Source organism: Mirounga leonina, unplaced genomic scaffold, assembly GCF_011800145.1.
Source record: "Mirounga leonina isolate KUSES-001 unplaced genomic scaffold, KU_Mleo_1.0 Mir_448, whole genome shotgun sequence".
NCBI lineage: Eukaryota > Metazoa > Chordata > Mammalia > Carnivora > Phocidae > Mirounga > Mirounga leonina.
Genome location: NW_023270758.1, coordinates 1,133,876 through 1,152,521, shown reverse-complemented (window position 1 = coordinate 1,152,521; position 18,646 = coordinate 1,133,876). Strand labels below are relative to the sequence as shown.

At 47.9% G+C, this 18,646-nt stretch overlaps 1 protein-coding gene across 1 annotated transcript; it reads right to left on the bottom strand.

Moving 5' to 3' along the window:
* Positions 1-6,306: 6,306 nt before the first annotated feature.
* On the bottom strand, positions 6,307-15,679 carry NDUFAB1 (NADH:ubiquinone oxidoreductase subunit AB1). The gene is made up of 5 exons (XM_034988046.1): positions 15,493-15,679; positions 9,615-9,731; positions 8,252-8,339; positions 7,242-7,338; positions 6,307-6,465 (listed from the first exon to the last, which is right to left on the bottom strand). The coding sequence occupies exons 1-4, from the start codon at positions 15,658-15,660 to the stop codon at positions 7,247-7,249; spliced, it is 465 nt and encodes a 154-aa protein (XP_034843937.1). The 5' UTR covers positions 15,661-15,679; the 3' UTR covers positions 6,307-6,465; positions 7,242-7,246.
* Positions 15,680-18,646: the final 2,967 nt, after the last annotated feature.

Sequence of the window (18,646 nt, the reverse complement as noted above, 5' to 3'; positions counted from 1 at the left end):
TTTATCAAGGCTAATTTTGATCTGAAGCCTTGTTAGCCTTACTCTCCTGATAGAACCTTTCCTCCTGTTCACCCCATTTTATAACTCCGAAATTCTCAAGTTTCTTGCTTCTGTTTTACCCCTCTCCCCCTTATCTAATTTTAATTCCTTGCTGTTTTCCCTTTTTTTGTTGTTGTTTTGCTTTGGACATTTTCAAATCTACAGAAAGTTGAATATGCTACAGTGACCACCTCTTACTTTTCACCTGGCTTTCACCAGTTGTTAAAATACTAACCACGCATGCTTGCTTGCTTCCCCAGACACACGTGCACTTTATTTTACTGGAACGTTTGACAGACATGCAGACGTCGTGGCATTGAGCACTCCTCTCAGAATGACACTGTCAGACCTTACCACAACAGCATTGTCTCACCCGGGAAAACTCCTGTCGATTCAGTAATACCTGATAGACACACCAAAGTATCTTCTGGAGCTAGTGTTGCCCAACTCATAGTCCTTATGTTTTGAAAGACTGATTGATTGATTTGCGAGAGAGAGGGAGGATGAGCTGGGGGGAGAGGGAGATTCTTAAGCAGACTCCCTGCTGAGTGTGGAGCCCAATATGGGGCTTGATCCTAGAACCCTGAGATCATGACCTGAGCCAAAATCAGGAGTTGGGTGCCTAACCAACTGAGCCCACCAGGCTTCCATTTTTAAATCGTTATCCCAATCTTGTGGTTTTTTTCAATACCGTTTTAGCTTTTCTGTTGCTAATCTTGGTTTTTCTCTCTCACCTGAAAGTAATGTCCCCCATATATTTCTTTCATCTTAATTTACACTGTGACCCCCAGATCTCTTCTTCCCTTCTATCCTGTCTTGCTCTTTTTTATGTCGTGAGTTTGTCATGGTTGGTCCGAGCCGTGGTTCTAGAGGAGCCATAGTCAGGGAACTAGCACCTCATGGGGCAGAATCCTCTCATCCGCTGATCACTCTGGCTTCCCTCCCACACCTAAGTCTAGGACTTACAGACTCCAGGGCTCCAGGACTCCGAACTCTTGGTTTTTGGTGACAATCTTGATTCACATGACGTAGGCAAAGTGATTTGGCTCGTGTAACCGGAAAATCCAGAGTCTCAGACCTAGCCTGGTGCAGGCGCTCGAGTCAGGTTGTCAGGCGCCTGACCCGCTAACTCCCAACTCTGCTTTGCCACCTAGAGCTCTTAATTGGCTTGTTGCCCCTGCCCTCCGCAAACACACAGACATGGTAACCTTAGCATCTAAAGCATGTCCTAATTGATCTCCATTCATTGTTGAGTCTGGGGCTTTCAGACACTCCAGACTAGAAAACAGAGCAGCTTTGGCAGACCACCTAGCAGGCTTTCGACCTCTTGCCACATGCCAAGCCAGTGCTACTTGGTAAGGGACTTGCACATGCTGCCTTCAGGTCCTGTGACATCAGCTCCTCCATCGAGTCTTAACCGTGTGCCAGGCGCTGGGTCAGATGATGCACATGCGTTGTCGCCAGCCCTTTGCCACATCCCTGGTCACCCACACTTTACCTATTAAAGGAAACGGGCACAGAGAAGCCACATGGCTGAGCCAGGTTGTGTGCCTGCCAGAGGCCACCATTCAGAACCCGGTTTCGGTTTCGCCTGTAGCTAGTCTGTGCTCTAGATAGCACCTTATGGTTGAGAACCAAGGAGAGAACTCGGCTTTTTCTTTTGTAGATTTCTTCTTTCCCTGGTTTAGCTATAGGTGTGTTAAGGGCACTAACTTGTGTTTGTAAGTCCTATTTTTAAACTTTGAACCCTCACATTTGTTTATTAATTGGCTACCATGTTAAAAATGAAAACAGTAATACATGTACTTGCTAAAAAAATTTTAAGTGGTAGGTAATCCTCTCAGTTGTCAGCTCTGATCCATCCTTGAAGGAGGTAAAATTCATACATGTAAGGATCCGTCCCAGGAACTGAGGGTCAGTCATTCTCACTTCAAGTCCTTAAGGCTGAGAGCTTAACTCAATAGGGACTTCGCAGCTGGAGGAAACCAGCCCCAGGGAAGCGCCTGGCGAACATTCAGACTCCAGCCCCGTGGCTCCAGTCCAGAGTTTTTCTTGAGCTCTTGCTGGTTATCCGTCACTTGCTTGGGTATCCCGCAAACAAATCCAACACAGTCCCCCTGTAATTCTCTCGCCCTTCAATCTGATCCTCCTCCATTCCCTATTTCAGACAGCAGCTCGGGCAGCACCCAAGCCATACACGGGAGATCCTAGGCTCGCTGCCTTTTTCATCTGACCAAGTGCTGCCATTTTTATTCCCAGAATATCTTTCCAGTCCATCCCTTGTCATCCCAACCCCAAAATCCACGTTTTTCTCATGGGCTTTTCCATGCCCTCAGCCCACTCTTTGCATAGCTACCAGCGTCTGAGGCCAAGTATATCTGACTGTCTCCCCTGCAGAAGATCCTGTCGGCACCTGCTGCTGACATGTTCTTTAATCAAACTGAAGCCCTCCTTTGTGACCTGATCCCAGCCACAGTAGGGAGTCACAGGCGACTCTGCCCATGAGTTCATGCTGTAGCAGTGCCCAGACTGAGCGAACTGACGACCCACCTCCTGTCTTGGTGTACGCTGCTCTCCTGCCTGCCTGGCTAGCTCCTCCAGAACCTTAGGAACTCTGCTCAGGCCTCACTGCCTGCTGGTGGCTCTCCCACACATCAGCGCCTCTGCTCAGTTTTCACATACTTTTATTTTTTTTAATTAAAAAAATTTTTTAAGATTTTATTAGAGCACGCACCAAGAGCGTGTGCGCACAAGCAAGGGGGAGCAGGAGAGGGAGAAGCAGGCTTCCTGCTGAGCAGGGAGCCTGATGTGGGGCTCGATCCCAGGACCTCGGGATCATGACCTGAGCCGAAGGCAGACGCTTAACGACTGAGCCACCCAGGTGCCCCTGTATAATTTTTTTTGAAGATTTATTTATTTTAGAGAGTTCAGTGGGGAAGGGCAGAGGGAGAAGAGAGAGAATGTCAAGCATACTCCCTGCTGAGCATAGAACCCCACCTGGGGCTTGACCCCAGGACCCTGAGATCATGACCTGAGCCAAAATCAAAGGTCAGCTGCTTAACCAATTGAGCCACCCAAGCGCCCCGTTATTTAAGAGTACTGATTAACAAAAATAAGCCAGTGTATTTCTACCATATCATGGCATTCATTACTAACATTTGGTGTGTGTTTTATAGAAATGGGATCATGCTATTTATAATGTTTTTATTTAAAACACTCATCTTTCCACGTCACTGTAAAATCTCATATGGTTGGCTACCCACCTATATGCCATCAGTATACTCTTTGTCACATGTACCATGAAGCTTATCCCTTTTTAGTCGGACAGCTTTCAAACCAAACGGAACAGTTCAGTGAAGAGACGTATGCACGCACGTGCCTGTCACCTGGCTGCCAGCTGTTAACATTGTGCTGTTTTCACTGTTCTTTTTTCTTTTGCTGAACCATCTGAAAGTTAAGTTAGCTGGAGACATCTTGATGCTTTACTCCAAAATGTCAGGGTGTCTCTATCCTGAGAATAAGGTCTGCTCCATAATGCTGTTATTAGACCTGAGAAATCCAACTTATATCACCTACATATAGTCCAGTTCTCAAAACATTCTTTTCCCCCAGTCCTTTCACATACCATGAAGTTGACATATCTCTCGTCCCTTTTAATTTAGAATAGTTGCCCTGTCCTTTTTTCCCCATGGCACAGATGTTTTTAAAGTCCCACCTTCTGGATTCATTTCCTCATGATCAGATTCAGGTTAAATGATTCCAGCCAAACCTGGAGGTGACGTCCGTCTCGGCCCATCAGATCGGGAGCAGCGGTGCTTGTTGCATTCCTGCTGAAGCTGAGTAGGATGCATCACCCGGATTTTAAGTCTCCCTTACACACGGTGAGCTCTCAGCGGAGACGTATGCTCAGGCCCTGCCTGGTGGTGTGCCCAGTCCATGGTGGGCATGGAATGGTTTCACGGAGTGAATGAGTGCGCTTGCTGTTGAGGGGACACAGAAGAGCCAAGAGTGATGTGGCAAAACTGGAGACAGGACAGGAAGCCGGTCATGACTGGCCTCGTAGCCACCGTGGCACCAAGGAAACAGCCTACCACAGATCCTCAAAGGCATTTGTAGGAGGCCATTAAACCAAATGCACAGGAGCAACTGGGTGGCTCAGTCAGTTTAGCGTCTGCCTTCGGCTCAGGTCATGATCCCAGGGTCCTGGGATCGAGCCCTGTGTTGGGTCCTGCGCTCAGTGCAGAGTCTGCTTCTCCCTCTCCCCCCATTTGTGCTCGCTCTCAAATAAAATCATACCAAAAAATAAAAAATGCACACAATCTCATTTATTCTGTTGTAATTCACACACCCTTTGGAATGCTACATTGGGCCAGTTCACGGCCTACCTGTGGTGGCACACGAGTCTGTCAAAGATTTTTCCAGCAAGTTCTTAGAGTAGGAAGATCTTTGCAGGGGCGCCTGGGTGGCTCAGTTGGTTAAGCGACTGCCTTCGGCTCAGGTCATGATCCTGGAGTCCGGGGATCGAGTCCCGCATCAGGCTCCCTGCTCAGCGGGGAGTCTGCTTCTCCCTCTGACCCTCCTCCCTCTCGTGCTCTCTGTATCTCATTCTCTCTCGCAAATAAATAAATAAAATCTTTAAAAAAAAAAAAAAAAGATCTTTGCAGTTGCTTAACATCCAGGTCCTAAAGTAGCATCACCAGCCAATTATCTGTGCATACTCAGTGACTTTTTCCCTTACTCTGGCTCCTTTGAGACTTCCCACAGCTGCGGGATGTGAACGGGTCCCTCTGCAGGTGTGTGGTTAAGACGGCAGCCAAGTGGTCAGTTCAGCGCAAGCACCCCTGAGCTGTGGGACCTTCAGCGGAAACCACCACGGGGGCATTTTTTGGCAAAATGTGCAGCTGCCAAGGGGTTGTAGAACCAGAAGACCAGTTGACCGCAGATGTTAAACTGTGGTCCATCCCCATGTAAGGAGCCAAGGCCTGTTTTGTCCTCTCGCGGCTCTCCAGCGCCCAGGAGGCACTCAGGCTATTTGCGGATTAGATGCTGCTGTCCGAGAGTAAGGGTGCTCCTTACGCGCCAATCTGGCATCTTCCAAGAACTCGTATAGTATTAAAAGATCTATATAAGGTGCTTCCTGTTGCTGGAAAAGGAGGCATGTCTGTCTCCTGTGCCTGGAGCGACACAGCAGGAACTGGCAGCGTTGGGTGGCCCTAGGACGGACCCCAGGCCCGGCGGAAGCAGTCAAGCCCTTCCACCGCCTCCCCCCGCAGCCCCGGGAGTCTCTGCCAGCTGAGGGCCCCTCACAGTCCCTGCGCTTCTGTGTCACTACTTCCTATGTACCATAAGCCCTGGACTCCCTCCCTCCTACAAACCAGAAGTTTCGGTAAAAGTAGAGCAACTATCTCGAACGAAGTCTCATCGGGAGCAGGTAACTGCCTGCTTCAGCCCTCACACACGACCTCACCCTGTGCTAAGAATAAAAGCAGCAGCGCTGCTACTTACCGATGTAGGACAAAGGGATCCGTGTCAAAGTGACCTTCCAGGAGCAAAGACCGCTTTCTATCCTCCAAAAGTATTAAATTCTATTAATTTGGAAAGATCCATAGGACAGGGAGGAAAAATCAGTCATATATGCTGGTGTCAGCTAATACATCTGCTAAACTCAAGATAAAAAAAATTTTTCAGGCAAAAAGTCCTTTTTTCACTAATACTCATTCCTCACACTGAAGGCAATGGGAGAGGAACTTATTTCAGATACACTGCTAGACAAGTTTTTTATATGCATGAATTTTTTATATGCATGAATACCAATGACTAACCAGACAAATCTTTAAAAATACTAAGCAAAGTTAAGACTCGGGGTGCCTGGGTGGCTCAGTCAGTTAAGCATCTGACTCTATTTTTTTTTTTAAAGATTTTATTTATTTATTTGACAGAGACAACGAGAGAGGGAACACAAGCGGGGGGAGAGGGAGAGAGAGAAGCAGGCTTCCCGCGGAGCAGGGAGCCCGACGCGGGCCTCGATCCCAAGACCCTGGGTTAATGACCTGAGCCGAAGGCAGACGCTTAACGACTGAGCCACTCAGGCGCCCCAAGCATCTGACTCTTGATCTTGGCTCAGGTCTTGATCTCAGGATCATGAGTTCAAGTCCTGCACTGGGCTTCGCACCCAGCAGGAGCCTACTTAAAAAAATAAAATATTAAGTAAAGTCAACATAAACAAGCACTTTACAGGCACTGAAAAACTGAAGACTGAGAACAATGTTGGCTTTATAGATTTATTTTCAAAGGAAAAAACAGACAGTTTAAATACAAGTCTAAACAGAATTACTCTGTCAAAGGCAGCAATAATGCCAAAACGCGTTCTCACTTCCAGACACTCGCCAGCATCTTCCGACTCCTCTCTCAGTGAAAAAAGGGGGTCTGGCAAAGACAAAGTTAGTTCAGTGTTTCTTTTTGGTGCACTGACTTTCAATGACTTGAGGTGCTCAATCCAGGGTAATCAAAGTTACAGACACTTAATAGAATGTTTATTAAAAAAAAAAAATCAACCACTTGATCATACTAGAGCCTGAAAAACAACAGCTGTCTACATACAGGCTTCTTTACCATGTGCTGTTAAGTAATTTGCATACACTGAATTTTACCTTCAGGAAAGCCTCAGGGAGGCCCTGTCATTATCCCCATTTTACATCTGAGGAAACAGGCACAGAGGCTAGGCGGCCTGCCCAAGATCACCAGACTTACAGATCCGGACAGAGTGGAGTATAAAGTCTGCTGTCTGACTCCAGAGTCCAGCCTCTTAACCAGGAGGCCTCTCCTGCCTGATTAAGAGGCCATCTCAGCTTCCAGGATAGCAGGCTGGGCTGACTCCGGGTGTGAAACCGAGGGCGGCAGAGGTCTCCGCTTCTGGGTTACCCTGCTCAGTGTTTTGTACAAGACTGCTTTTATGAGGAGGACAATCAAGGAAGTCCTGTCCAAGAATGAATTGTTCACGGCCCGTCTCAAGGATAAAGATGATCACTAAGGCCAGCCCCTCTGAGTGGCAGATAACCAGAGAGGACCTATGTCTTATAACCAGTGAAAATCTGTCAAGCATTTCCCAATGTTTCCATTTCTTCCTGAGTCTTACTTTATTGAAGAACTACAGAGAGGTTAATTCTATGGGAGGACATCATTCTGTAAGTTAAATTATTTACCTGATTTATTCATATACATCCTTCTTATCTGCAATGTAATCTACAATTTCTTGTGGACACATTAACTTCTCCGCATCTGTATCAGGAATTTCAAACCCTAAAAGTAAAATGTACAACGCATGAGTGTAGAAAAACAAATCCTTTAAAATTAAACACATCTCAAACTTCCTTACCACCCACCACGTACATCAAAATTTTCCAGCAACCCTGAATCCCATTTAAGTTATGGGCCAGTTATGTTCTAGACAAGTTATATTGGTATAACAGCTGATTCTTTTTTTAAAAGCTGTAATTCATAGGATAGAAAATTCACCCATTTAAAGTATAAAATTCAGTGGTTTTTAGTGTATTCACAAGTTGTGCAACCATCACCATCATCTAATTCCAGGACATTTTCATGAACATGTTCCCATCCTACCCCTAACTGATACCATCCCTCTAGTGAGCATAATCTGTGAGGAATTTTAACTATGCTCTGCTCTGTAGGATAGCACAGAAGCCCCTTGGCTTTCATTCAGGCAACCTACCCAAAAACTGACCCTTAAAAGGTCTCCTGTGCACAAGTGTCTGAGAAACAAGCATAACCTGGGAGTGTGCATGGGAGGCATGGCAGAAAACCAGGTCTGTGTGTGTGTGTGTGTCCCGGGCACACCTAGTTACTTCTCTGGGCATGGCCATTCAGGGTGCTCAGGTGTGCTCAGCTTCTCCACAGGTGAGATTCTGCCTTCACCTTGGAGCCCCACGTAGAGCATCCAAATCCCATCCTCCCCCAGGCTGCTTCTGGTCACTCAGCCCTCGGCACCACACTGGGCCCTCCGCTGGCCCCACACCAAGTGTGTTCTAAGTGAGTGCACCATCCCTAGTATTGACTTCATCTGACAGAAAGCACGTGGGGAGGGGGGGTGCTGTTTCTATTTCTGTATTTGATTCAAATTCCAGTTGTGACCCCCAGCATTTCTTCCACCTAAATCATGAATCACACTGTGCAGACCCCAGACTTAGCCCGTTACCAAATTCGTCCTCCATGGCCATGATAATTTCCACTTGGTCCAAACTGTCTAAGCCCAGGTCTTTCATAAAGTGGGAATTTACCGAGAGCTGCAAGAAAGGAACGCCAGACACAAAACTCAGTCCGTGACAGTTTTTGCTTCTCAAGATAACAGAGAGGTACAATGTCACTTAATCATTACATAGAAGATGCTTAATATAAAGAGGCCATATTTTAAATAAGAAGAGTGATAACCAGCATTTTATGTTTAACCTGTGCCAGCATATACTTAGTGTGCTTTATATGTTAACTTATTCAAGCTTCTTTTGAAAGGATTAACAATATACACAAAGCTAATGATGGATTTCACTTTATATACTTTATTAAGATCTTTGATCACTGCTTGGGAAAACTATCGTGGGGACAGAATGTACAACGTGGTGACCATACTAACGCTACACTGCATATTTGGAAGCTGCTAGGACCGTAATCTTAAAAATCTTCATCATAAGAAAAAAGTTTCTATAATGATGTGTGGTGACGGATGTTAACCAGACTTACCGTGATCAATTCAGTTTTTGGGGGGGTGGGGGAGAGAATCTTATACAGGCTCCATGCCTAGCACAGAGCCGGACACGGGGCTCGATCTCACAACCCTGAGATCATGACCTGAGCTGAAATCAAGAATCGGACACTTAACCAACTGAGACATGCAGGTGCACCCCCCTTTTTTTTCCAGTTCACAATATTATACAAATATCATTATGTTGTACACCTAAAACTAGTGTTATATGTCAATTAGACCTCAATAATAAAAACCTCACTGTCCTACCTACAGAGCAGATTCAATTATTACAGAAGGAATTTGTTTATGCAGCTCTATGAGAAAAATGCCAGTGGTTAAGTTAAAAAAGCAAGGTGCAGAACAGTGTTTGCAGTATTCTACCACTTGTGTGTTTTTAAAAAGGAGAGTGGGGCGCCTCAGTGGCTCAGTCAGTTAAGCATCTGCCTTAGGCTCAGGTCATGATCCCAGGGTCCTCCCTGCTCCGCAGGGAGTCAGCTTCTCCCTCTGCCCATCCCCCCACCCCGCTTGTGCACACGCACTCTCTCTCAAAATAAATCTTTAAAAATAAGTAAAAGGGTAGGAGATAAAGGTCACACAGTACATAAAATATACGTACATATGTGAATACACTTCCTTGCATATGTATTGAGTATCTCTGGAAAGATAACGCGAGAAGCTGATTCCACTGGCTGCCTCCAAGAAGGGCAACCAGGTGGCTGGGAGTCAGGGAGACTTTTTACTCAGTATCCTTTTAGACCCTCTGCATTCTGTACTGATTAAATACTCATTTAAAGGAAAAACATTAAGCCACATCGATTACCTTCTCTGGGTCAATCTTGTCATAAAGTTTCAAGACATAAAGAACACGGTCCCTGATCCCCTCTAACGTCAGAGGGGGTGCGTCACTGTACTGGCGGCACAACTGTGTCACTGGAACCTAGAACAAGGGCGGGAGAGTGGTTGAACCGAAGACGAATGCTCACTCGCTTACAGACACTCTCCAGAGCTTTTAGTGCTTCCCGAGAACCACCTCCTCTGGTTCTAACTGTAGCCATTAGGCCACCCAGAGTCACAACACTGGGTTATTTTCAGAAGCCCCGGCAGTCCAGCAGCATAAAAAATGGGCCTCCCATCCCCTCAGAGCCAGGACCCCCCCGCCCCGGCTCCTGCATTCAGCACTCCAGCTCTGGCCACTAGTCTGGCTCTGGGAGACAGGCTGCCGCTAAAATCGTGTAGGGTCTGCAGATGAGTGTCTTCTTGTGGCACCTGCTGCAGCGCCTAGCCACTGTCACCTTTAATCGGCACACCTGAGTCAAGATGGCACACCCGGGAAGAGCTGTCATGGTGAACAAAGAGGCAGCTCCCTGGAGGAGCACACACAGGAAGGTCCAATATGGCCACTGACCTCAGCCAGGACAAATGAGCCAGCTACCAGCCCCCACACGAGGGAGCCCGACAGACCTCATAGTCCAATCTGTTTCCCTTCGGGGGAGGCTTGTCTTATTGCCACCAGCCAAACCATGAGCCTTTCTGAGTTTTGCCATGATGGGAGTAATATCTCAAATGTCTGTGATACTAGCCTACTTGATAATCAACTAGGTATTAGGGTGTTGGCTGGATTCTTTCACCAAATATGGAAGGAACTCCAACTTAGAGCTCAGCAGGCTTAATACCATGGAAGGTACAATACAGAACAAGAGGAAACAAAACAGCTGTCTGACAGTTCTGCTCCCTGCAGAAGTCCCTAATCTGAACTGGTTTGTTTACCTTCTAAAGGTGATGTTAAGTCTGGAGTTCTTAAGTTAATTTGGAGTTCTTACAGCATTTCCCCTTAGAAAGTGGGTTTGCAGGGTCCCTTGAGACTGACAGAGGTCTATGAAAACCATAATAAAAAACACTGCCTAATGAACGAAATCTGTATACACCTGTTTAAGAAATACTTATCTTCAAAAAAAAAAAATCAGGTACTGAAATCAGGTTTAATCAGCAAGCTATAGAGAGATTAGATGAAGAGCTTTATGGATATTCTAAAGGATTTCTAAGTGCTTTCGGAGTTTAAGAGCACTGGTTCTTTTCTGTCTCTATGTGTATAGCGTCCTTTCATTTCCGACTGCAGCATGGGTTAAGGAGACCTCCGCTACGGGAACATCTCCAGGCCTACTTATCCACAATCACTAGAAGTCTCCAAGCCCCAAGTAAAATGAAACAGCAGAAGGCAAAGAGACAGAGGGAGGAACAATGAGTTAAGTGGTGATGACAGGAAAGAAGTTTGAGTGGGAAGGATCTAACAGAGGCCTTGTCTGTGTGCACATCAAGAAGTGGTATGAGGGGGGATTACTGCTGAGGAGAAGGAGAAAACAGGACCTTCGCTGCAGAGCCCACGAGGAAGGATGAGGCTGGGGAGGGCACATGGGACACAACTACCCAAGTGGCCCACTAGGGGTCAGCACCATCCCCAGCCACACCAGCAGGTGCCCAAACTTGGGCCAGTGGGCACAACGTGGAGAAATTAAAGGGGTCTCCACGTGGAGAGCACAGGCCAGTCCGAAGTGGGGGGCTCCAGTGGGCTCAGCACGGGGCAGGCAGGTCTAGTGGGTGACAGCTCCGACTCTGGAATAAGGCCGCCTACATCTGTGCCCTGGCACTAGCTTTCTTACTAGCTGTGTGGCCTCGGGCAAGTTACTTAACCCTCCAGTGTCACAGTTTCCATATCTGTAAAATGGGGATAAGCAACAGGACAAAGCTCACAGCACCGCTGTGAGGCGTCACTGAGGGAATGTGAAGGACTCTGAACACGGCCAGGCACATCCACAGTGAGGGCTGCTGAGGGCTGTCTAGGAGGATCGGGCTCTGAGACTCTGGCGGTAGTGTGGCCCCAAGGTACTTGATCCCACTCCTTCCCTCTCAAGCCTCTCCTCCTGGTCTCCTTGCACACTTCTTATCATCAGACTATGGCGCGGCACTGGGCACTTTACAAACCATCACCTCCTTTAGTTCTGACATCAGTCCCATTTTACAGACAGGAAACAGGAGACAGAGAAAGGTATCCCGCCCCAGGCCTCCCAGCGTGGCCTCTGGGGAGGGCCTTACTGCCTCCTTCCTGCTGGATCTCAGCTGTTTAAAAAAAAAAGAGGAGGCACGGAAAACAGGCAAGCAGCTCAGCAGTGTCCCCGACAGTCAACAATGTTTCTGGTGGTGTTTTTCCCCAAGATCTACACTTAACAATTCTATGTGACACAAGTCACTTCCCACAGCCATCAGAGAAGGCACTGTGTGCAGAAGAATGACTACCCACTAGACTAGTAGAAACCAATAGCCTGGTTCCTCCATCGAAATGCATCTGTATCCACTCAGGTACATCTCTGACTAAGGGAAACTGAGGAACCTCAGTTTAAAGCTCAGGAGGCAGCTTTTTTTTTTTTTTTTTAAAGATTTTATTTGAGAGCGAGCGAGAGAGAGCGGGGCTTTGAGCGGGGCTTTATGCGGAGCTTGATCCCAGGGCCCCCTGAGCCGAAGCTTAACCAACTGAGCCACCCAAGCGCCCCCAGGAGGCAGCTTTAAAGGCCAGCTCTACCAGGTGCCCCTGGACGGCTCCACTCTGGTAGCCGACATCCCGGTGTCAGTTTGGAAATAAATTCCTTACCTGTCTTCCAAAACGCCTGCCTGTAGACCTCTATTCCTTGTCGGCCACCTGGCGCTCTGGCCAGACACCTGAGAGCCTACCCCCACTCTTCCCACTGTCTCACCATCCGTGTTTACTGGGCCACCCAGCCTGGCTGATTGGGAAGAAAGATCTCACCTATTCAACCAACCTTGTTGCATGTTCACTCCCTGCAACCTAAACAGAACATACACATTCCTCAGCACCCTTCACAACATGCCTACGTCTTTATCTCAACTCAGGTCTCTCCATTCCACAGGCACCCTGAGGATCAACCGTTAAGAGTGCCGGGCTCTCCTGGCCTCTGCACATGCTGTCACACCCTGCCCTTTGAGACCGTGCTCACCGGGGGCACTGGTTAGGTCCCTCCTCTGTGCTGTGCACACACCTGTCCTCACGTGTGGCTATGTCTTGTCTTCATACACAGGACTGTCTCAGCAGCCTATGAGCTCTACCTCCTGTACCGAGCACTGTGCTGTGGGTTGGAACTACAAAGATAAATAAAACATGACCGCTACCCTCAGAGAAGCTTATGGTCTAATGGAAAAGATCGAGCCAAATAGATTATTTAAGTTGTAATAAAAATGTGGCAAGAGAGGTGCCTGGGTGGCTCAGTGGGTTAAGCGTCTGCCTTTGCCTCGGGCCATGATCCCAGGGTCCTGCGATCAAGCCTCATGGCCGGCTCCCTGCTCAGCAGGGAGTCTGCTTCTCCATCTCCCTTTACCCCTCCCCCCGCTCATGTCTCTCTCAAATAAATAAATAAAATCTTAAAAAAAAAAAAAATGTGGCAAGAGCTACGACAGACGTATTTGTAAGCTGCTTCCTGAACAAGAGCTGTCATTCAGTCCTTGACAAGCAAGGAAGAAAGAGATACCAAACTTGGAGTTAGCCCTGGAAGGACAAGGACATCCAAGGAGGGAAGGCCAGGCCAAGAAAATGAGGCATGGGAGTGTAGTGGGTCTGTGGGAAGAAATGACTTCATGTTGCTGGAGACTGAAGGTTAAGGTGGGACACAGGCTCTGAGGCTCAAGAGGCAGGGCCCAGGGCTGCAGACACCTGAAAAAGACAAAACAGCTGAGCACTCCCTGCACAAGCGTTATGCCTTCATCTGGGTGCCGTGCCCCACAGCACTCTTCGGAAGTCTTCTTTGTGCTCTGGCTTTGAGACAGTTCAGATATGGGGGCCTGCTTGGGTCAAGTACAAGACTTCCAGGTTACATTCTAGGCCACTACCCTTGTTTTTCTTACCTTCTGTTTTATACTGTCTCGTATTTTTATATCCAGGAGAACTGCTTTAGCTCCTTTTGGGAGGGTAAAGAGTTGGAATATAAATGAAGAACTAGTTGCCCTGGAGTCAGCAAAGTGGATGGATCTGAGGAGAAAAAATCTAATGGAACAGAGTGGGTGGAGTGAGCAATAGTCCCAATGAAATGAGCAAGGGCTGGAGGTGGAAGTTTGGGGTAACTGGGAAACAGGCAATAGCAGAAACCAAGAGAGTGAAGACACAGACAAGAAAGAGAGTGTGGTAAGAGATCTTTGGAACTTACCAACATTTAAGGATTAGACAAAGTGCAAGAGGGTAGGAGCAGAGAGGTAGAGGGAAAGAACGAACCAAGACAGTGTAGAACGGCCTCGGGAACACAGCAGCAGGGAATGAGCTGGCACGTTTAACATGAGGCTGCAGCATCCAATGAGATACTAACTAGTGTCTTTCTTTTCTATGTATCTCTAAACCCTTCACCTAGAATAAGGTCTGGGAGCCCACTGGAAATGAAGCCTCTTGGGCCCCTTCCCAGAATCTGTATTTTAACCCAAGGGATCTATAACAATCAAGTCTGAGAATCAGTGCTCTATGAGTAAGGACAATCACTTTGCATTTTAGCTTAATGTGGAAATCAGTCTCAGGAAAAAAAACACTTGGCAACTCTATATAATGCCCTCTTAACTTCAGGGTGACACTGTTAACCTTTTGATTCAGGCAATGGGGCTAGTGCCCTATGAATTAATCCATTGCATTGTCAGTAAATCTCAACCCTAGCCACACAAAATAATCACTTGGTGAGTTCTAAAAACAGACACACAGACACCCAGACACCCCAGCTCTAGAGACAATGACTAATTTGACCTGGGCATCCTTATGTTTTATTCTAAATGTAGTCAATACCGAAATACTGAAACCACTATTAAGTTCATAGGTTTGGGGGGGGGGGGGTCCTCAACTTGGCCTTGAGAGTCTATTCTACATTAAGGCAGTAGTTCTTGATCTTGGCCAAACCCTTTAATCATCTGGGGAACTTAAATGAAAACCCATGCCAGGGCCTCACTCAGAGAAGTAAATCAAAAGGGGGGTTGGGCAAGGGATTTTTCCGCCTCTTTTAAGCTGCTCAGGTGATTTGAATGTGCAACTAGGGTTGAAAACCACTGCCCAAACCAAAATTTCTGCCTCACAAAGGTTTCCTCGGACAGAAAGGCTAGATTCTACTTTCTTCCTATCTTTACTTCCAGGAGGCCTGTAAACAGGCAGAAGGGACTAGGGAGAAATCCTGGACGCAGACTGGTCTGGAGAAGGTTGTAGGCCAGTGTGGCTTCTCTTTTGTACTCTGTCATCAGTTTTCCCCTAGAAAGCTATCACAACATTTGTCACTATCACCACGACTAACGGAGAGTTTACCAAGCACCCCAACTAGGTGCTCTCAAAACCTTGTTGCACCTCCACGAAGTAGAGCCTAGTACCCCAACTTTGCCGTTCAGACCGACAGTACTGAGGTCACGAGACTGGCCCAAAGTTTCGGAAAGTGGCAGCCAGCATTCGAACCCAGGGGTGTTTGACTGGCAGGTGTGCGCCCCGGCTCGTTAGCACTAGGTCATCTGGGCTCCCAGCAGGGGTCAACCAGGCACCGTGAGGGAGTGGGATGGGCGGAGAGCCAGATGTCTACCGGTCACCCCAGCCGCGGCTGGCGTGGCCCCGCTGCCTGGCCCCTCCCCCCTACCCCGATCCCTGACCCCTGCCAAGCCCCAGCAAAGTCACCGCGAGTCACCTGCGCGAGCACCGAGGCTGGCTGCGGAGCCCCAGGCCTCGTCCGGGCCCCCGCGGGGCACAGGGTGATGCTGAGCGGCCGGGCCGCGGCCAACGTGGGAAGCCGTGGCAGCGGCGCGAAGGCCGCGGGCAGTCGGCGGACACAAGCGGAAAGGACACGAGACGCCATGGCTACGCCGACCCAGGATGCACTGCGCCGCGCCCTCCGGCCCAGTTTCCTCTCCGAGGGGCGCAGGGGACGCACAGAGCGGCACAGCCGGACGCTGCTAGCGGTAGCGGCCCCTAGCGGCTCCTGGCGGCACTGCTCCCTCCGGGCGCGCGGTCCAGCCATCCAGGGCGAGAGGCAAAAGGCTGCTAGCGGGGGTGCCTGGGTGGCTCAGTTGGTTAAGCGACTGCCTTCGGCTCAGGTCATGATCCTGGAGTCCTGGGATGGAGTCCCGGGATGGAGTCCCGGGATGGTGTCCCGGGATCGAGTCCCGGGATCGAGTCCCGCATTGGGCTCCCTGCTCGGCAGGGAGTCTGCTTCTCCCTCTGACCCTCCTCCCTCTCATGCTCTCTGTCTCTCATTCTCTCTCTCTCAAACTTAAAAAAAAAAAAAAAAGGCTGCTAGCGTCGGAACCTCGTTCCTCTGGTCTTTCCCTAAATACTAATCACTGGCACAAAAAGGAACTTGTTTTGATTTATTCTCTGAACGTTCTTTTTTAAAAAAATTTATTTATTTGACACAGAGAGACACAGCGAGAGAGGGAACACAAGCAGGGGGATGACCTGAGCCAAAGGCAGACGCCTAATGACTGAGCCACCCAGGCGCCCCTGAATGTTCGGACATACATTTGTTTAGAAGTTTTGTCGCCGCTATTATTCCACAGGTATTAAAATTATGTAAGGGTCGCCTGGCTGGCTCAGTCAGAAGGCCCTGCGACTCTCGGATCTCCGGGTAATGAGTTCAAGCCCCATGGTGGGAGTAATGATTACTAAAAAACCATAAATAAATAAATAAACTTTAAAAAATAAGTAAATAAAAATAAAATAGACTGCATAGTACCCTCCCACTGTTGTAAAATTATTTCTATTTACACATTCATTAAGAAATTGAGTATCTGTTATGTGCTAGTTGTTATGTTATGTGCCAGTTGCTACAGCAGTGGGCAAGCCAGGCGGTCTATTCTCATAGAGTTTACATTCTAGTGGGAAGATAGAAAATAAACAAATAAAAATAAACACCTCCCCTAAGACAAAAAATCAGGGAAGTAGTGATAAGTACAATGAAGAACAGTAAAGTAGGGAGGCGGATAGTGAGGGAGTACAGCAGGTGTATTATTTTAGATAGGGTGTCCCCGAAGTCCTCTTTTAGGAGGTGATATCTGAGCTGAGATTTTCATCAATCTGGGGGAGGGAATACAGAGCCTCAGGAATCACCCTGCTGCTGGTGATGCCCACCAGTGTCCATGGCAGTGCAAAGAGTTGACACCAGGCTTCTCTAGCATCCTGATTCCATCACCATCACTTTCCTGCTTATTAATCAATTGGAAGCATAACTGTATCCCCTCTTTGGGAATGGTCAGTAAATAAATGGCCCAGCTCCATTTTGGGTGGCAGCCTTCTATTTCTGCAGAAAACCAGCACCAAAAGATCTGATTGGAATCCGAGGATCAGGGCCCATTCATTCTGCTTAAGCCACCAGTGATACACCAGCCTCTGCTTGCTCCTTCCTGGTCACACTCCAGGCCAGACCCATGGGACAGACATGTGATGTGACCATGCAGCATTAACAGCAGAGAGAGCACGCAAAAAGAGCCTGATCGACTACTAAGTCCCAAACTGGAACCCTCTCTTCCCACAACCGATCTGTATTTCTGTTACATTGAATTCTTTTGGTCAAAAATAATAAATCCCCTCTTATTTAAATGACATTCTTTGTTCCCCAGGGTCTTTGACCCACGCTTGACTTTAAAAACCCAAGTTTCAGAATTGTTGCACTCCAGAGGCTTCCAATCCCACCTGCATCCAGCCCTGGCCTCGTCTCTGGGGTTCAGAGTCCTTTATCCAACTGTCGATTACCAGATGATCCGTAAGCATTCGAATGAGCTGTCTTCCCCCTTGTGTGTTCTGTTTCAGCTGCTGACACCATCACCCACTACGCCAGAAATTTAAGACTCTTTCCTCTCCTACCTAAATCATGCATTCACTTAGCCCTGTTCATTTCTTTTCCTTCCTAAATCTCTCTCCAGTTCAGGTCTTTCATTGCAGTCCCTGCTGCAGAGGAGGCCCTTCTGGTCATCTTCATGCCTCCACTCGTCTGCTAGAAATCCACTATTCACTGTATTGCTAGAGTGGGAGCTTATCACTGAAAGTCAAACCCTTCAGCAGTCCCTACATGTGCAGAATAAAGTCCAGGTTTGTTAACAGGCGTCACCAGCTCCCTGGCTACCTTTCCTGCTTCGCCACTCCATTCCCCACAGCATGATCCATTCTCTTGAAATAGTGAGTTGTTTGTAGTTCATGCTATACTATCCTTTCTGCCTGGAATATCCTTTGCTTCTGCTCTGACCTACTGACCCTGCAAGACTAGGCTAGTTGTCATCCTCCATGGAGTTTTCTGGAACTCCCCCATGTTGTGCTAACTGCCCATCATTTGAGCACTCTGAATATACCATCCAAATTTAAAACACAGTATTTAATTTATTGCTTTGTGTCATGGTCTCCCTCACTAGACTGTGTACTTCTTTTTTTTAAAGATTCATTTATTTGAGAGAGAGAGAGAGCACACAGAGGGAGGGGCAGAGGGAGAAGCAGACTCCCTGCTGAGGAGGGAGCCCGATGCAGGGCTTGATCCCACTACCCTGGGATCATGACCTGAGCCGAAGGCAGACACTTAACGATTGAGCCACCCAGGTGCTAGACTGCGTACTTCTGAAGGGCTGAGCCTCATGGCAATCATTTTCATACCTACTATTTCAAGTATGTGCTCAGTGTTTGTTCAACCGTTACTGAACTAGAATTACTGCTTACCTCTACTGTTTTCTTAACTCTTAAATATTATAGATGAGGGGCACCTGGGTGGCACAGTTGGGCGGCTGCCTTCAGCTCAGGTCATGATCCTTGAGTCCCAGGATCAGCGGGGTTCTGCTTCTCCCTCTGACCCTCCTCCCTCT

Bases quoted from the DNA above. Each gene is read 5' to 3' on its own strand.
- NDUFAB1 (XM_034988046.1), bottom strand. From the start codon at position 15,660: ATGGCGTCTCGTGTCCTTTCCGCTTGTGTCCGCCGACTGCCCGCGGCC. The intron at 9,732-15,492 runs GTGACTCGCGGT...CCCTTGTTCTAG, and splicing joins CAGCCTCGGTGCTCGCGCAG to GTTCCAGTGACACAGTTGTG. The intron at 8,340-9,614 runs GTAATCGATGTG...CCTTTCTTGCAG, and splicing joins ACAAGATTGACCCAGAGAAG to CTCTCGGTAAATTCCCACTT.